This window comes from Alligator sinensis, unplaced genomic scaffold (genome assembly GCF_000455745.1).
Source record: "Alligator sinensis unplaced genomic scaffold, ASM45574v1 scaffold278_1, whole genome shotgun sequence".
NCBI classification, from domain to species: Eukaryota; Metazoa; Chordata; order Crocodylia; family Alligatoridae; genus Alligator; species Alligator sinensis.
Window position 1 is genome coordinate 789,677 of NW_005841952.1, and position 14,654 is coordinate 804,330.

At 45.5% G+C, this 14,654-nt stretch overlaps 1 protein-coding gene across 4 annotated transcripts in view; it reads left to right on the forward strand.

The window, feature by feature from the left end:
- ARHGEF12 (Rho guanine nucleotide exchange factor 12) overlaps positions 1 to 14,654 on the forward strand; it is a 46,953-nt gene that overhangs the window by 19,008 nt on the left and 13,291 nt on the right. For 2 of the 4 annotated variants that reach the window (XM_025200034.1, XM_025200035.1), the window contains 17 exons: positions 193 to 303; positions 645 to 743; positions 2,092 to 2,134; positions 2,574 to 2,679; positions 3,478 to 3,615; positions 3,765 to 3,824; positions 4,331 to 4,363; positions 4,934 to 5,048; positions 5,977 to 6,082; positions 6,451 to 6,663; positions 7,126 to 7,258; positions 8,694 to 8,729; positions 9,339 to 9,493; positions 10,128 to 10,274; positions 11,111 to 11,196; positions 12,439 to 12,564; positions 13,323 to 13,437. In XM_025200034.1, the coding sequence (XP_025055819.1) occupies positions 193 to 303; positions 645 to 743; positions 2,092 to 2,134; positions 2,574 to 2,679; positions 3,478 to 3,615; positions 3,765 to 3,824; positions 4,331 to 4,363; positions 4,934 to 5,048; positions 5,977 to 6,082; positions 6,451 to 6,663; positions 7,126 to 7,258; positions 8,694 to 8,729; positions 9,339 to 9,493; positions 10,128 to 10,274; positions 11,111 to 11,196; positions 12,439 to 12,564; positions 13,323 to 13,437 (1,822 nt within the window). The remainder of the gene's footprint in view (positions 1 to 192; positions 304 to 644; positions 744 to 2,091; positions 2,135 to 2,573; positions 2,680 to 3,477; positions 3,616 to 3,764; positions 3,825 to 4,330; positions 4,364 to 4,933; positions 5,049 to 5,976; positions 6,083 to 6,450; positions 6,664 to 7,125; positions 7,259 to 8,693; positions 8,730 to 9,338; positions 9,494 to 10,127; positions 10,275 to 11,110; positions 11,197 to 12,438; positions 12,565 to 13,322; positions 13,438 to 14,654) is intronic. The other 2 variants (XM_025200036.1, XM_014518409.2) reach the window with 1 other exon arrangement.

A 14,654-nucleotide genomic window follows, 5' to 3' on the forward strand; every position in this document is an offset into this window, starting at 1 on the left:
GCATTTAACGCACAGAACTGTACTGAAAAGAATAGGGAGAGGGTCCTGAGTTCCTCCTGCTAACAGTGACAGACTGTGGATGTTGGAGTTGCTCTTACTCTGCTCCTTGGCTTAGTGAGCGAATGAGAAACCTTCTGGTTTTCTTTCAGGCCTTTGTCCACGACTTGACACAAGCTGTTTGTATCTTTCCAGATTAATGGGCAGTGCAGCTGTTTCCAAAACATGGAGCTGTTGAAGTCTCGCCCAGCTCATCTAGCTGTGTTCCTGCATCACGTGGTGTCCCAGTTTGACCCTGCAGCCTTGGTAAGACCAAGTGGCGCAAATTTGAAGCATTGAGTTTTTGGGTAATTTCTTACACAACTTAACACAGACAGTGACACTGATAACGTTGGTTTGGTGATGAGAACTGCAGCTCTGTGCATGTGAGAGTTCAGTGCTCTTGCATGCACAGGGAATTTGAACAAACGTAGGTAAATGTTGGATGAAGTGGCTGCTAAAAGTCTTGCTTGTCTCTTCAGCATGGCCATATTGTGAGCTTCCTCTCAGAAACAGGAGCTTTGAGTGGCATACCTCTTCTAACCATCAGGAAAGAAATTCAGAGGTAGCATTTGAAGAGTTCTCACTGTCTTTATTCTCCTTTCCAGCTCTGCTATCTCTATGCGGACTTGTACAAACAGACCAACTCCAAAGAGACTCGTCGTGTCTTCCTTGAGTTTAACCAGTTCTTCCTGGACCGAGCTGCGGTAGGTTCCAAATAAGACATGCCTTTTCTCTCCCCTGTGCAGCAGATTTTACCTTCCTTGCCTTGGTATGCTGGACTGATTTAAATAATGGGCTTAGACAGGCAGACACTTGAGCCAAAATTTCACATCCAGGCAGAGTGGACTTGGCCCTTCAGGTTCCTTGGGTAGGTCTATTCTTTGTGTTGTTTAAACGCATAGACCCTGCCTGTGCTGCACTAAAAAGCCCCCTGACCCTTTTTATACTGGTAGGCATCTGTCATGGTATCTCTGGTCAAATTTCCCTGGGAATTGACTTTGCATGTTTTGTGCAGTTGTTCGTACTCTGGTTTTTTATTGCTGGACACTAGAGGTAGCTGCTTTTCAGAGAAGCCGAGGCACTATAAAAAGGTAAAATGGAGTTGCTGTTTGTGACTGGGGTTTAGAGCTGATACACTCTTTGTCAGGAGGACCTCCTTAGTGCAGGTTGATTAGTGCTTCACCTAATGCTCAGGGCCCTTGCTTGCAATGGGTGGCTTCCCAATGCTGTTTCATAGATGCTAGGGTCAGAAGGGACCTCAACAGATCATTGAGTCTGACCCCCAACATTGAGTCTGACCCCCCTGACCATTTCTGGTTGGTCAGGCCGAGATTTACTTCTGCTGATTATAGAATAGGATTTTGATTCAAAATGAATGCATTGGCTGAGCTGATTCTGTTGCTGAGTCATTGCTACCCAGAAATCAGAAAAATCAGAGCAAGCTTATAAACAATTCAAAGCGGGTTTGTTTCCCCTGCTATCCTCCTTTTTTAACTATCCCTCCCCCAAGTCTGTGTAAAGGCACAAGAACATCTTGTGTTCTACTCTTGTTCGTTGTTTAAAATCTTAGCTCTGAACCTAAGCTGCACCTGACCTCGGAGCCATAGGCTGTCCCAAATCCACATCAGAAAGGGGGTTGAGTTCGAGATGAGGTGATGGGTAGCACAGCGAGCTTGGAGTGTCCAGGAAACTCGAGCAATCACATTTGAGTTCATTCCTGTTGTTTACAATTGGTGCAGCTCTTGCTAATGATCTGGGAATTGGGTCTGTCTGTAACGGTGTGAGTTCCTTGCAATGGGTTGATCAATGGACTTCGTCCTCCAAAACCCAGTCCCCCCCTGCAGCAGGGGCCAGCATGGTACCAAGTGAAACACTTCCAAAATACCACCAAGTAACAGCAATGCTACTACATGTGACAAAGGGAAGAAATGGCTTTCAGGATTTCTGCAAGTGATTTCATCAGCCTGTGCTTTAAAGGTCTCGGGTATGTGCACGGTGCTGGGAAAGTCTGTTGTGTATGGCCTTATGTTCTAATGCCTGCTTTGGTTACAGAACCTGAAGGTCCCAGTTCCAGATGAAGTTTCTGTAGATCTAGGTAAGGTCATTTTACAGTGGGTGTCCACTGGCCCGGGTCCTGGTGTCGGAGACAATTGTAGCAAATCTCTCAAAAGGGCTTTGGCATGGAGGGTGGGGGGTATGTGCCTGTGTACATGTCTGTGAGGTGTATAAATCCATTACGTGTCAGATTTGGGAGACAAGAAGCTGGCTGTATGGGTGTGTGGGGGGAACATACTGTGTTCTTGTATGTGCACCAGCTGGCAGAGGTTTGGGTCCCTCAGTTCTGTATTTATGTAGTGTAGCATTGGACATAACTGAAGCTGCTGGTCCTTATTGAACTTTGGTTTATATGTTAGACAGCAGGAGATTATAGGTCATGCTGAGTGGAGTGAATGTATCTGCAAATTTCTTTTACTTTAATGCCCAGTGACTCTCTGTTCCAAAGTGAAATGCTTCTTTCTCTCTCTGACCTGCAGAAAAGAGGCGGCCAGAACTCATTCCAGAAGAGCTGCACCGCCATTACATCCTAACTATGCAAGATAAAGTCCTTCCAGAGGTCCAGAGGAATTTGGAAGACTTCAGGTATCTACGCTCTTTCCCATAGCTATTACTCAGTATTCAGCTTTGTGTGCCAGCTCTGAGTTAACACCTTGTTTAATATGGAGAGAAGTCCAAACTTTTAGGACATGGTAGTTCATGTTTTTTGGCCTGGACAGAAACAAAGGACTGCAAAGAGCTTCCTGGATCAGCAAGTCCAATTCCCTGCCAATACAGGTGACCACATCACCTGCAATTCTTGTCATAAACTTTATTAAGCTCCATCTTGAAAGTAGTTTGGAATAGAGGGGCCAAAAGGCCTATTGGAAGGCTGTTCCAGGACCTCAGCATTCTTCTGCTTATATTGCTTCCAAAACTCATTCATGGCCTGTTTTATATGCACAGGTTCTTTTGTGGGAAATCTTCCATATTGGAATGTTATCCTGGGTATATTTCAGAATTTGGGAACTTGCTTATTTATCCTGCTCTCTGTGATCAGCTCTCTGATGATCCATGATTCCTTACGCTCACTCTGGGCTTTTAAAATGCTTTTTGTAGTATATGGGTTTGGGTCAGATTTTCCGTTGCTCCCCTCCCCCCAGCCAAAATTTTCCCATCTCCTTTGTGTATGCAGGATGCTGCACTTGTAAAACCATGGCTATCTCATGCAAGTGCAGCAATAGATTACTAGGACTTGTAAGGCCATGAAGTGTTTTGGTAGCTGGTCTGCAAATGGAACCCCAGGGACATGTCTTGAGCCTTCTGAATGCCGGGAGATTAGTTGCTGCTTCTGCTCACCTCCAGGTGCTTTCTTTCATGAGGTTATTTCCTGCCCTATTTCAGACAGAAACGTAGCATGGGCCTGACCTTGGCAGAGGGCGAACTGACTAAGCTGGACGCGGAACGAGTCCGTGACCGGAGCGTGCTGGAGAAGGAGAGAGCATGTGCAGAGCAGATAATTGCCAAAATTGAAGAAGTTCTGTAAGTAGCAGGGATTGTTGTGGGGGAGGAGGTGGGGTGGTACAGACACTCACTTGAGTCTTGATAGAAGTAGAGGAAAGGAGTCAGAACTAGAAACAGCTCATTGTTATCACCTTTTACCTCCTCCTTACTTGGCATCTGGCAAGCAGGTGGATTGCCATCAATATGATGATGACCAGGAGAAAACCATCAGAGAGAAATATCCCCAGGTATTTTGCACTATGGATTGGATTATACCTGGAGCACTTGCCTCATAGCAAACCCAGAGCTGCTGGCAGTAATATTTGTAGTGTCAGATAGCTTGGGAACCCCTTTTGTTGACTTGTAGATGCTTGCAGTCTTGGAAGTGAGATTTTAGGAAAGTGCTGGGTTTTTGGTTGTAGCTGTGCTGGACTAAGGACATAGACAGGCAAGGCTCTTTGAGTAGATGTGATCTCTTTTATTAGACCAACTGAGTAGTTGGGAAAAAAAATGATTTGCATGCTTTTGGGCGCAATCACCCTTCTTCAGGCATAGGGAGTCTGTGCTGTTCTGAGACTCCAAGGAATGAGAGAAGCCTTTTTAAGAAAGTTGTACTCATTCTCCCCACTGATTTTTTTTTTTTTTTTCACCAGCTGTTTGGTGGGATACAGAGGGATATTGTACAGGTGGGTGGTGCTGGGGTGGATTGTTGTCACCTGTTCCTTCGCTGATATGCAACTTTCTTGTTTTTCAGGGTGTCATCTCAACCTTTGGAAGAGGATAAGAGGTAAGGGAACAGTTCTGTGCCATTAGTGTATGACGAAGCATCCCTTCTCCCCTGTGGTAAAGGGTCAAAGTGCTCATGCTTGTAGTGGAGCCTGAGACTTCTTGTGAATGGGACAAGGCAGCCCTCTGCTGGTTGTAGCACAAACCTCCTTTCTCAAGCATGTGCTCCGAGAGCTCAGTCCCAGCAGATCACTGCTCCATCTGGATGGATTTTACTACAGCTGACACTCAGCCACGTTGCAGTTTTAAATACATATTTAAGTTATTGCTGCCTCCAGAATTTCTGAGTCATTTTCTAAATTGCCAAAGTTTTCCCCACTGACTGGCACATGCTTTGGATCAAGGAGTCTGTTTTGCACTTGCAAGAAGGCAGATTTCGTGAGTGACTAAGGTCTTTTCCATCATCTGGAAAGACCTGAGAGAGGCAAATTGATGCCCTAATGCCTAAGGAGATTTTTGATTAGAAAAATCAGTTGTTAACCTTCCTACTCTGTCTCCTTAGGAGGCTTTGACAGTTTAAGGTTTTTACTCAAATTTACTTTGCCTGCTTTTCCTTGCTTGTGTTCTGCAGTTCCACCATGCAGTATGTGATTCTCACCTACATGAAATATTTGGGGGTGAGAGTCAAAGAGCCCCGGAGTCTGGAGCAGAAGCGTGGACGTATTGGTTTCCTGCCAAAGATTAAGGTAAATGGTGGTATGGCCAGTGTTTTGTCCCCCATTTTCAAGTGTGGGTGCCAACAATGAGGCTCCTTAATCCATACTTGTGTGCCTAAATTGAAGTGACCGTGACTTCCATTGGTGCTGGGTGTCTACAGCCTCCAATGATTTGAAGGGGTACTGTGGTGACTCAGTGTCATCCAAGATCAAGTGTCTATCCATATTCAGACACTTGTATGTGAAAAAGCTCCTATCCTATTAGACTGTTTAATTTAATCAGTGTCTCCTCATACTTCCAGCCTTGTAAAATCTCCAGGTAAGGAAATAAATCCAAGAACCTACTTTGCTTCTTAATAAGTCTTATTTTATCCAAATGAAATGTTGCGTCTCTATAGCCTATCCTCTCTTAATAGTGATTAGCACTTGATGCTTCAAAAAGAAGCCAAACCTTCCCTCTTCCTGCCATTCACAGAGCACCAGTTGTAGGTCTCAGTTCTTTCCCCGTAATGCCCTCCCGATCAGTCCAGTGAGTTCGTGGCGCCGCAACAGTCTTCTAGAGGCAGCATTTCAAGTCTGTGTTCTTTAGTCACCTATTCCTTCTCACCTCTTGGAGAGAGGGCTGGGGTGCTGTGGGCAGTAAGACACATGGCTGACAGCCCAGAGGTTGCAAGTTTGAGCACTGTCAGATTCCAAAAAATCTGCAATTTCTGCTAAATACCTTGTGACAAGGACGTGAAAAAGGAAAGAGCCAAGTGGAGAGTGCAGATCCCTTTGGAAACATTAATCCTGTTGTGGATAGTCCTGTACCGAGAGAGTTCGACACCCAGAGTGAATAGGCCTTTCCTCTCTCAGACCTCAGTGAGGCCGAGAATCAGTGGATGCAGCATTTCAAGGAACTGAGTTTGGAGGAAGAAGGGACCCATTTGTTTCTCTTTTTGTGGTGTTTCTTCTGCAGCAAAGTATAAAGAAAGAGAAAGAAGGGGAGGAAAAGGTGAAGAGGAGAGGTTTCCCTAGCATCCTGGGGCCGCCGAGAAGACCGAGTCGCCATGACAGTAGTGCAAGTATGTCAGATTGTGAAGCTCGTGTTTCCTCTGCTAATACCTCCGTGTCGGTCCATCTGCCTGTTCACAGATGTGTTGCATGTGTGTCGTGAAAAGCCAGCCAGACCTTGACATTTTCCTCAGGTGCCTTCCATGTACGCCGTATTTTTGTGTATTGGCTACAGACATCACTATTGCCCAGGAGCATGCATAGCCATTCATTAACTAGAAACCCACTCAATTTGAGAGGGTTTTTGGGGGTTTTTTTTGTCTTTTAAGACAAGCTAATTAAATTATTCATTGAGATCTCCCCGAGGAGCTTTCCCCCTGCTGGGTTTCTGGAGACAGGTAAAACTGTTCAGCTGTCTAACTGGCTTTTATCTCTTCAGTTGGCAGAGCCATGGAAATGCAGAAGCAGCGTCATCCAAAGTACTTATCCACAACCTCTTCTGTTAGCCCAGAGCCACCAGACTCTGGCAAAACACGCCAGAGTGGATCTTCCAGCGATGGCACAGATGTAGCATACCCAACTGCTAATCCTATGTCTCCCCTGACTTCGGGACCTTTTACCTCCCTGGAGGCAAGCAAAGATAGTGAGACAGGTAAAGACAATGCTGGAAAAAGGGAGTAGCAATGATGTCATGGATGGGTTGTAGAAAGCTCAGTCCCAGTTCAAGGGAACGGTGGTAGCATTGATCAGTGAGGCCCTCTGCAATTAATGACACGTTGTGGCTCTTGGTGTTCACTGGTCTGTGGTGACCTGTCACTGTTCTCAGATCTGGGAACCTCACTGTGATGCAAAATTGGTTTCTGAATTGCTTTTTATTACTACAGCATTTGATCAACTTTGCAGAAGAAACAGCCCTAACTTCATTGCTCAAGTACTCAGTCCTGTAGAAACATTAGGCTGCAGGGTTTCAAATATTTCTCTGTTTAGGGCTGCTTTCTGAGACCAGTTCTTGATTTTTCTCCCCCTCTGGATAAGAGGAGAGCTGTATGTCAGACTTGGCTGCACAAGTACTGGTGTTGTGCAGCCCCTGGAAACTGAGCCGTTCTTGTTTCAGGTCCCAAGCAGACTGGAGAAGTTCCACCGTCTAGTGACTCTGTGGATGGCACCCCCCGCACACCTAATGCCACCTTTGACTTCCCTTCCCCACCCCTGGACCACTTGCAGGAAGAGGAGGGAGAACTTGAGAGGTAATTGTCACAGGTTATTGGGCTGGCAAGGCAGTTAATGTAGTAGATCTGTAGATCTTCACTAGCAGCAGAGCTTCTTTTGGGACCTTAATGGAGGGAAGAGAGGATGGTGCCCTCTGACCTTCTGCTTTCCTTCCACTGTATTTGCAGCAAGCACCTTGTACACCACAAAGATGCAAACGTAAAGTTGAAAGGATGCAAATTTAATCTTTAAGATTTCACTCTGGAGCCTGTTATGTGTCTGAACAGAGCAAAATCCCATTGCTCGCTGTCACAGAGCACGGAGGTGCCCTGCTCCTGAAGAGGGGAAACTGCTAGGGAGGGAGCCCTAGCAGTGACTAAGGAGCCCAGCTGGGGGTTGCCAGGGCAACCAGGAGGTCAGCTGACTGAAAGGGGCAGGGCCTGGCTCCTATATAAAGCACAGACCGGAGGCCAGAGGCAGTTCTCTGCCAGCAGCCCAAGGGGAAGGAACTCTCTTGAGGCCTGACTACAGGAGCAGCGTTTTGACACTGCTGAGGGAAGAAGTGTTCCCCGGTAGGCCGCACGGATGTTTTAGCCGGGCGGCTTTAATTTATGTTACAGCCCAGGGGCTTGTGTTTTGTTGTTGTTACGAGACCGGTGGTTTGGGAGAGGCTATTAGGGGTTGGAGGAGGCCTCATAGAGGACCCACAGTAGCGTGGGGACCCCAGCGCCAGTAGGGGTGCAGCGTACAGGGTACATAGACCCCAGCCCCAGAGACGAGCATTTTGAGAAGCCCCAGTGCGGGCGTGGTGAGCCCCAGAGAGGGGGCACTATTGGGAAGCCCAAGTTGGGCACGGTGAGCCCCAGATAGGGGGCAGCATTATTAGGAAGCCCAAGTGTGGGCATGGAGAGCCCCAGGAGAGGGCCGTATTCATTATTGAGAAGCCCCAGTGAGGGCATGGAGAGCCCCAGGAGAGGGCAGCATTATTGGGAAGCCCCAGTGCGGGCGAGGTAAGCCCAAGAGAGGGCATAGCATCACAGAGAAGGCCCCAGGGAGGGGGCAGCATTGTAGATAAGGCCCCGGAGAAGAGGGCACAGAGTGAGATGGGGCCGGGGAGCGCCCTAGCACCGGAGGGCGGGTGCGTCAAAGGGAGGAAGGCCCAGGGAGAACAGGAAGGGGCCAAATAATGATAGAATTGAGACAACGGCGATTCCATCGGCGAGGTGTGGACTGCGGTGTAGGGGAGGAAACGGAACCGCAGATAGCGCCCCCTGGCAGCGGGGCAGTACAAGGGCAGCCTCCTGCTAATTAATACCCATTAATCAATTATCAACAAGGCATGGCAGGAGAGTAGGTGGGCGGTTGCCCCCAGGAACAGGTGCACGGGACACATTAAGGTCGGCCCAGAGTGGATACCCGTTACACTCGCATGTGTTTTCATAATGGCGTTTTTTGTTTGTTTTATTTTTTTAGAACAGCTGAGTTGGGAACACCAAAACCTTTCCGCAAGTGAGTATAGTAATCAATTTGTGTGAACTGAAGAGTTTGTTTTGCTCTAGAGTAGGGCTCGGGGGTGTAAATGATTTGAGTGGGGCTAGATTGCTAGGTTCAGTGACCTAGGTAATTATCCTGTACTCAAATAACATGTTTATGAAATGCCGCATTGGTGTCCAGATTGAATACAGCACGTTCATAGTTTAGGAACATTGATCCATGGGTGAAAAGCACTAGGTATAATTACCTCTGCTAACAGTTGTTGGATTGGGAATCCTAGGCACTGCTTGAGTGGTATCGTTATCTCAGGATTTGCAGATGGGAAAAGGAACAAACTTTTCCTGCTCCCTTCTGCTTCCGCTGAGTTGCTGTTTGACCTCTGGTAAAGAAGTTCATCCCATCATTTACTGTTTTAAAAGTAGGGATTACAGTCCTGAGAGTTGGGGGAGGGAAGAGGGGGTTCATGAGAATGAGCACTAGGATTTGAGGTCTCTAGTTGTGTCAGGTTCCAGACTGTAGTGGACCCGGAAGTCTGAGGGTTTTGTCAGAGCATTTTACAAATGTTCTTTCTACTTCCCCTGTCTGAGACTGAAAGTGTCTGACTAGTATTCTGTGTCCTTGTAGGATGGAGAGCATGGGCTATGGAGATGTCCAAAGTGAGGATGAACTGTATGATTTTGATACAGACACCGATCCTCCCAACTGGCAGCAGCTTGTGAGTCGAGAGTTGCTGCTGGGGCTGAAACCGTTTGAAATCAAACGCCAAGAAGTGATTAACGGTGAGTTCAAATGCTTTCTTGTGGCTGTGCTTCTTGGAGCCCAGGAACCCATAAGGTTCCTCAAACTTATGATTAGCACTTTCATCACCTTGACAGCTTGATTTAGGAACAAGCTGTCTTTTCCAGCCTGCAAACTCGTAGCATGTACAGGCTACTGACATGCATTTAATCCATGGTAGTAAGCAGCAGGCTGAGGGATATGATGGGTTAGCTTACATCGTGCTGGGAGAGTGGAGGGAGTGAAGGAGACCTACCTCCTGTGGTGTCACACTCCGGGACTTCCCTTTGATTCAGATCCTACAGGTCTGGGGAGCTCTGTGTGAGATGGAGTGAATTGCCAAGAGTGAACTATCTAGTTGGGATAAATTATAAGCTCCTGCACTCAGATAGCAGAGCATGGTTCCTCATTCCTGAGCACGCTCAATCTGGCCTGGCAGGCAGAGTTCTGATGGGACAAGTGATTTCCACAGGTTCCAGTGTCTGGCTCCGCAACAAATTTCTACTTCTCAAACGTAATTCGTAAAGTCAGTCAGTCCTGGCAGATCCAGGCTTCCAGCATTAGGCTGTTTGTATCTGCACTGTAGCACTGTGCAGAGGCAATAATACTGATCCTGCCTTGCTCCTTTTTCTTCAGAGCTGTTTTACACAGAGCGAGCTCATGTCCGCACGCTGAAGGTTCTGCATCAGGTCTTCTACCAGCGTGTCTCCCGTGAAGGGATCCTCACTCCCTCAGATCTGCGGAAGATCTTTTCCAACCTGGAGGACATCCTTCTGCTCCATAGTAAGCACAGCCGCACGTGGCTCGCAATAGTAATACTGCATGTGCAAAACTGAAATAACCATGGGCTGGTAGAAGTATTCGACGTACAGGTGGCCCTTAAACAGTGGATGTCTGCACAGGGCTTTGACTGGATAGGATTGCTAAGGGGTGTATTCCCATGTTCAAATACCCACACTCTTTGTTCTTGGCTTATATGTATAATGGCTCAGAAGTGTTTATTTCCACGGTGCTGAATGCCTGCTCATTTTCATCTGGTTCCTCAAGCTTGCCTTCTCTCTGTGTACATCCACTTTGTCATAGAGACAGTTTCTGTGACTGCTCTTAGGCACATGCTCAAAAACTAACCAGACAGATACTAATGAAGAGAATAATTTGTAGACAGCTACACAAGGGATCAGTAAGTCTTTGGCTACTGCTACTGCTGAAAGGTCCAGTAATAGGTATAGTAGGGGTCTGCCAAGAGCCAAATCTGCATCCCTGCCCCTAACTCATTGGCTGAGTGACTTAGGATTACATCCTGTTTGCCGCTTGCTCTGTTTCTGTTCCCCACGCATTAAACACATGAAGAATGAACCTTGCATCACCTTTTGAAGTGGGTAAGTGATGTTGGAAAAGTTTGTGGAGGTCCCTAAAACAACAGGCAGCACATAGAAATACAAACGGTTTTATTGTTCATGGGTTTTTTTTATTGATCTGTGTTTGTAGTTGTATGACTTTCTTGCATAAAATAATTACAAATCCAGTCTCCCTTTGGAATAGTTTTCATTTTAAAATGAGCAGCAAACGTGGTAAGCTAGAATGTTGTGTTATATTAATTATTACCATCTTTTTTTTAGCCGGCTTGAATGACCAGATGAAAAGTGTCCGAAAAAGGAATGAGACATCAGTTATTGATCAGATTGGAGAGGACTTACTAACTTGGGTAAATTGAATTTCTTTTTCTTATCCTGAAAGGTAAATATTCCTGAAAGCAAGAGTCCAGTGAAATGGTAAATACAGCCACACGGTGACCAGCGTAATTTGCATTTGCTACAACTTTTAATATCTGAAATCCATCATTTCTGTAGAGCTAACAAGGAGCTGGGGACATAGAACGGAGGGAGCCCAGCATGGAGTATTAGCAAGATGAATGTTTTATTCATTCAATTAAAGATAAATGAGTTATTTCATTTAAAGGTGACCTGCATGCAGAGGTAGAATTTTTAGTCTTTTTTTTTTCCCCCCCCCCCTCTCCTAAATGTTGTCTAAAGTGCAGAAAACTGGTAGCATGCCTGTGGAAAGAAACGGGGTTTTCTGGGGTTGGAGGGGGAAAGTAGGATGACGTAAATGTTTGGAGATGGTGAGAAGAAGCTCCTGTATTTCTGGTGTGTTTAATGGAGGATTCCTAACAAGACTCGAGATCTGTCATGGAGGCCCATGCAGAAAGAACCAGGAGTCTGTTTAAACCGTTAAAAATACTGCTCCCACAAGGGTCAATTCAGTTGTGTTTTAAATAACCCTGTTTAATTTGGACTTGAACATCTTTTTTACGTATGGTCAAATTTCAATCTCTTGGCAGGATTTAATCCTTTTAGTTCTCAAGTCGTCCAGAAGGAGGAGGAAATCAAGACCTGATATTTCTATTTGGAAAATCCACCAAAAGTGTGTGTGTGTGCGTGTGCATGCACACGCACTCACAAGCTGGCTGGTCATTAGGACCTTGAATTTCTTCAAGCTTTGTAAGAAAGAATAAAAATTGGAAATCCTTCTAAAGTGTAGGCATGTTCAGAGGATCCTAGGCTATCTCGAAAGTGCATGCCAGGGACAAGGAGTAAAGGTGCATGAACAAGAGAGCCTCTTGCATCCATCAGCCCTGCTTATTGCACTCAGATTTCCCTCCAGGAGGCTGAGTGAGAGGATTGCTCCATACGTGAAATTCTGGGACCTTGTAGTGAGTGGTCCAACGAAATGGCTTCACAGGAGCCTCCAGCCCTGTGTGTAAAGTCAAACTCAGTCCAGTTGATCACTTGGGATTCAAGTTGGGTAACTGCATTTGTTCTCAACAAGGCTGATTTTTGACTCAGCAGCAGAATAGCTTTGTGTCCTTGCCCTGACCGGTGCCTTACAGTCCCACATGCCTGGCTGGTTTGTGTCTAAATGTGACTTTGTTGGTTTCTTGGCACAGTTCAGCGGACCAGGAGAGGAGAACCTGAAACATGCAGCAGCCACCTTCTGTAGTAACCAGCCCTTTGCTTTAGAGGTGATCAAATCACGGCAGAAGAAGGACTCGCGCTTCCAGACCTTTGTGCAGGTGAGCTTTGCTCAGGAGTTGGGGCAGTGTCAGACCTGGCTGGTGGCTAGGATAAGAGGGCTGTAGGTAAGGCTGTCATAATGAGCGGGGTTATGTCTAACACTCGCTAGATTGGGATTATTTCCTGCACCGAGTTCTCCCTTTTAATTGTTTCTGGAGGGGAGAACTTTTAACACAGAGGATTAGAGTGCCTGGAGAGAGGGAAGCATCATCAGTTTTTTACGCTGTGAACATGTCCCATGGAGAAGGAGTTTGTGTGGGGCAAATGGTGGGGTGGAGTGTGCCGTGGGTAGAAGAGAGGTATGGGGATTGCCCCTGCCCTCTGGGACAAGGCCTCATCATGTGCGGCATGTCGGGAGGAGAACGTTATTTGCTCCGCCACTGGCTGAAAGCAAGCCTGGTAATACCGGGCTGATGTGATTTTGAAATATGTAGTGTAGCTTTGCTGTACCGTGAAAGACTAAGTTGATGTCTTCTGTGTATGGCACTGGCTGAGATTGATAGCAGATGGCACCGGGCTTGTGTGAAGTAATGAGGGAGAGAAGGCATTGCTTTTTGTGATGAGCCTTTCCTATATGTAATTGCAAATGAAACGGGGCCATGTTGTCTGAGTGATAAATCTTGGCATTTCTTGTCTTGTATTTAATTACCGGAAAGTGAAGTAATAGACGTTTATATGATGAATAGATGGTACATGTTCAGGTAATTATAGTCTTAATAAAAATGACAAATGCAGTTATTATGCTGTTTAATTTTAGGATGCCGAGAGTAATCCGCTGTGTCGCCGGTTGCAATTGAAGGATATCATTCCCACTGAGATGCAGAGACTGACTAAATACCCCCTTCTGTTGGATAGTATTGCTAAGTATTCAGGTAGAGCATTTGGACAGGGGAGCCATTGGCTTTGTGAGTGTGTCACGGCTGTTTTGCCAAACACATCGGACCCATAAAGAGGTCTGCTTGCAGCTTGCTTTTTGCCATGTGTCCACGACTGGTTTCAGCATAACCTCTTTCCTTTCTGTTGTACAGCATGATGGATAAAAAATTGGGGGGGAGTTTTGAGGGAAGGGAATCTAATTTGGAATTTCATTTTAATTTTTTTCCTTTTTAAGTAATAAACATATTTTATATAATAAATTATAATTTTTTAAAAGTCTAAATCTATAATACTCTATTAGAAACATTTAAATGGAAAAAAGAAATCAAGTAGCATAGTTTATGGTCAAAGTCAAAGAGAGAGAGTCAAAATGCTAGTGCCAATGTAAGAATATGGAACCAGAGTAAAAAGAAGAAAAAACTTCTAATTAAAGAAATCCACTGTCAATAACTTCTTCCCTCCTCAAAAATGTGAAAATTAATCTGAATAAAAGTACATTAAGCTGCATAATTGGAATGCATATGTGCAGAGAGCTACCTTAACTAGCAAGAGACTACCACCTTTAGTGTCAGGCTTTATATGATGCAAATCAGTATGTTTTATTGGTACTCACCCCAAAAAATCAACTTTTCTGTAGGGAAGTAACTAAAAACTGCAGATGCAAAGCAAAAGGGAAAATGAAAGATTCAAATCAAGGTTCCCTGCCTGTTGATTTGGATGATGATTAATTATTGGTGATTTGAAACGGTACACTCTGGTACACAGCATGTCTCCTGCCACCCAGGGTTTCCTTGTGCAATATCCTTTTCCTGTGAGGAGAACGTACTTATTCAGAAAACAAGATCTAAAACTGGCCTGTTTAAAAACAAAAAAACAAAAACAAACCCAAATTAAATTTCCACTGGAGCCTTTTTAAGGTGCCTGTAACGGTAAAGCCAAGGTGGCGGAAATAATGTAAATGTTACCTATGTTCTCCTAGCAGTGGGTGCTGATAGAAGGGTAATTTAATATTGCTATTCTTATCGCCCTTTCAATCTTCAAAGGGCTGTCATGTGTACATACACCTCCAGAGCAGAACCTAGCTAATCTGTACTTCTGTATAATGCACTACCTGGAAACTGCACAAACCTCATTGGTAATCCTACAACATACCCTTCTAAGCAAAGGTTTTAATAGAAGACACTAACTGCAGTGACATCTCATTGCTTAAGTT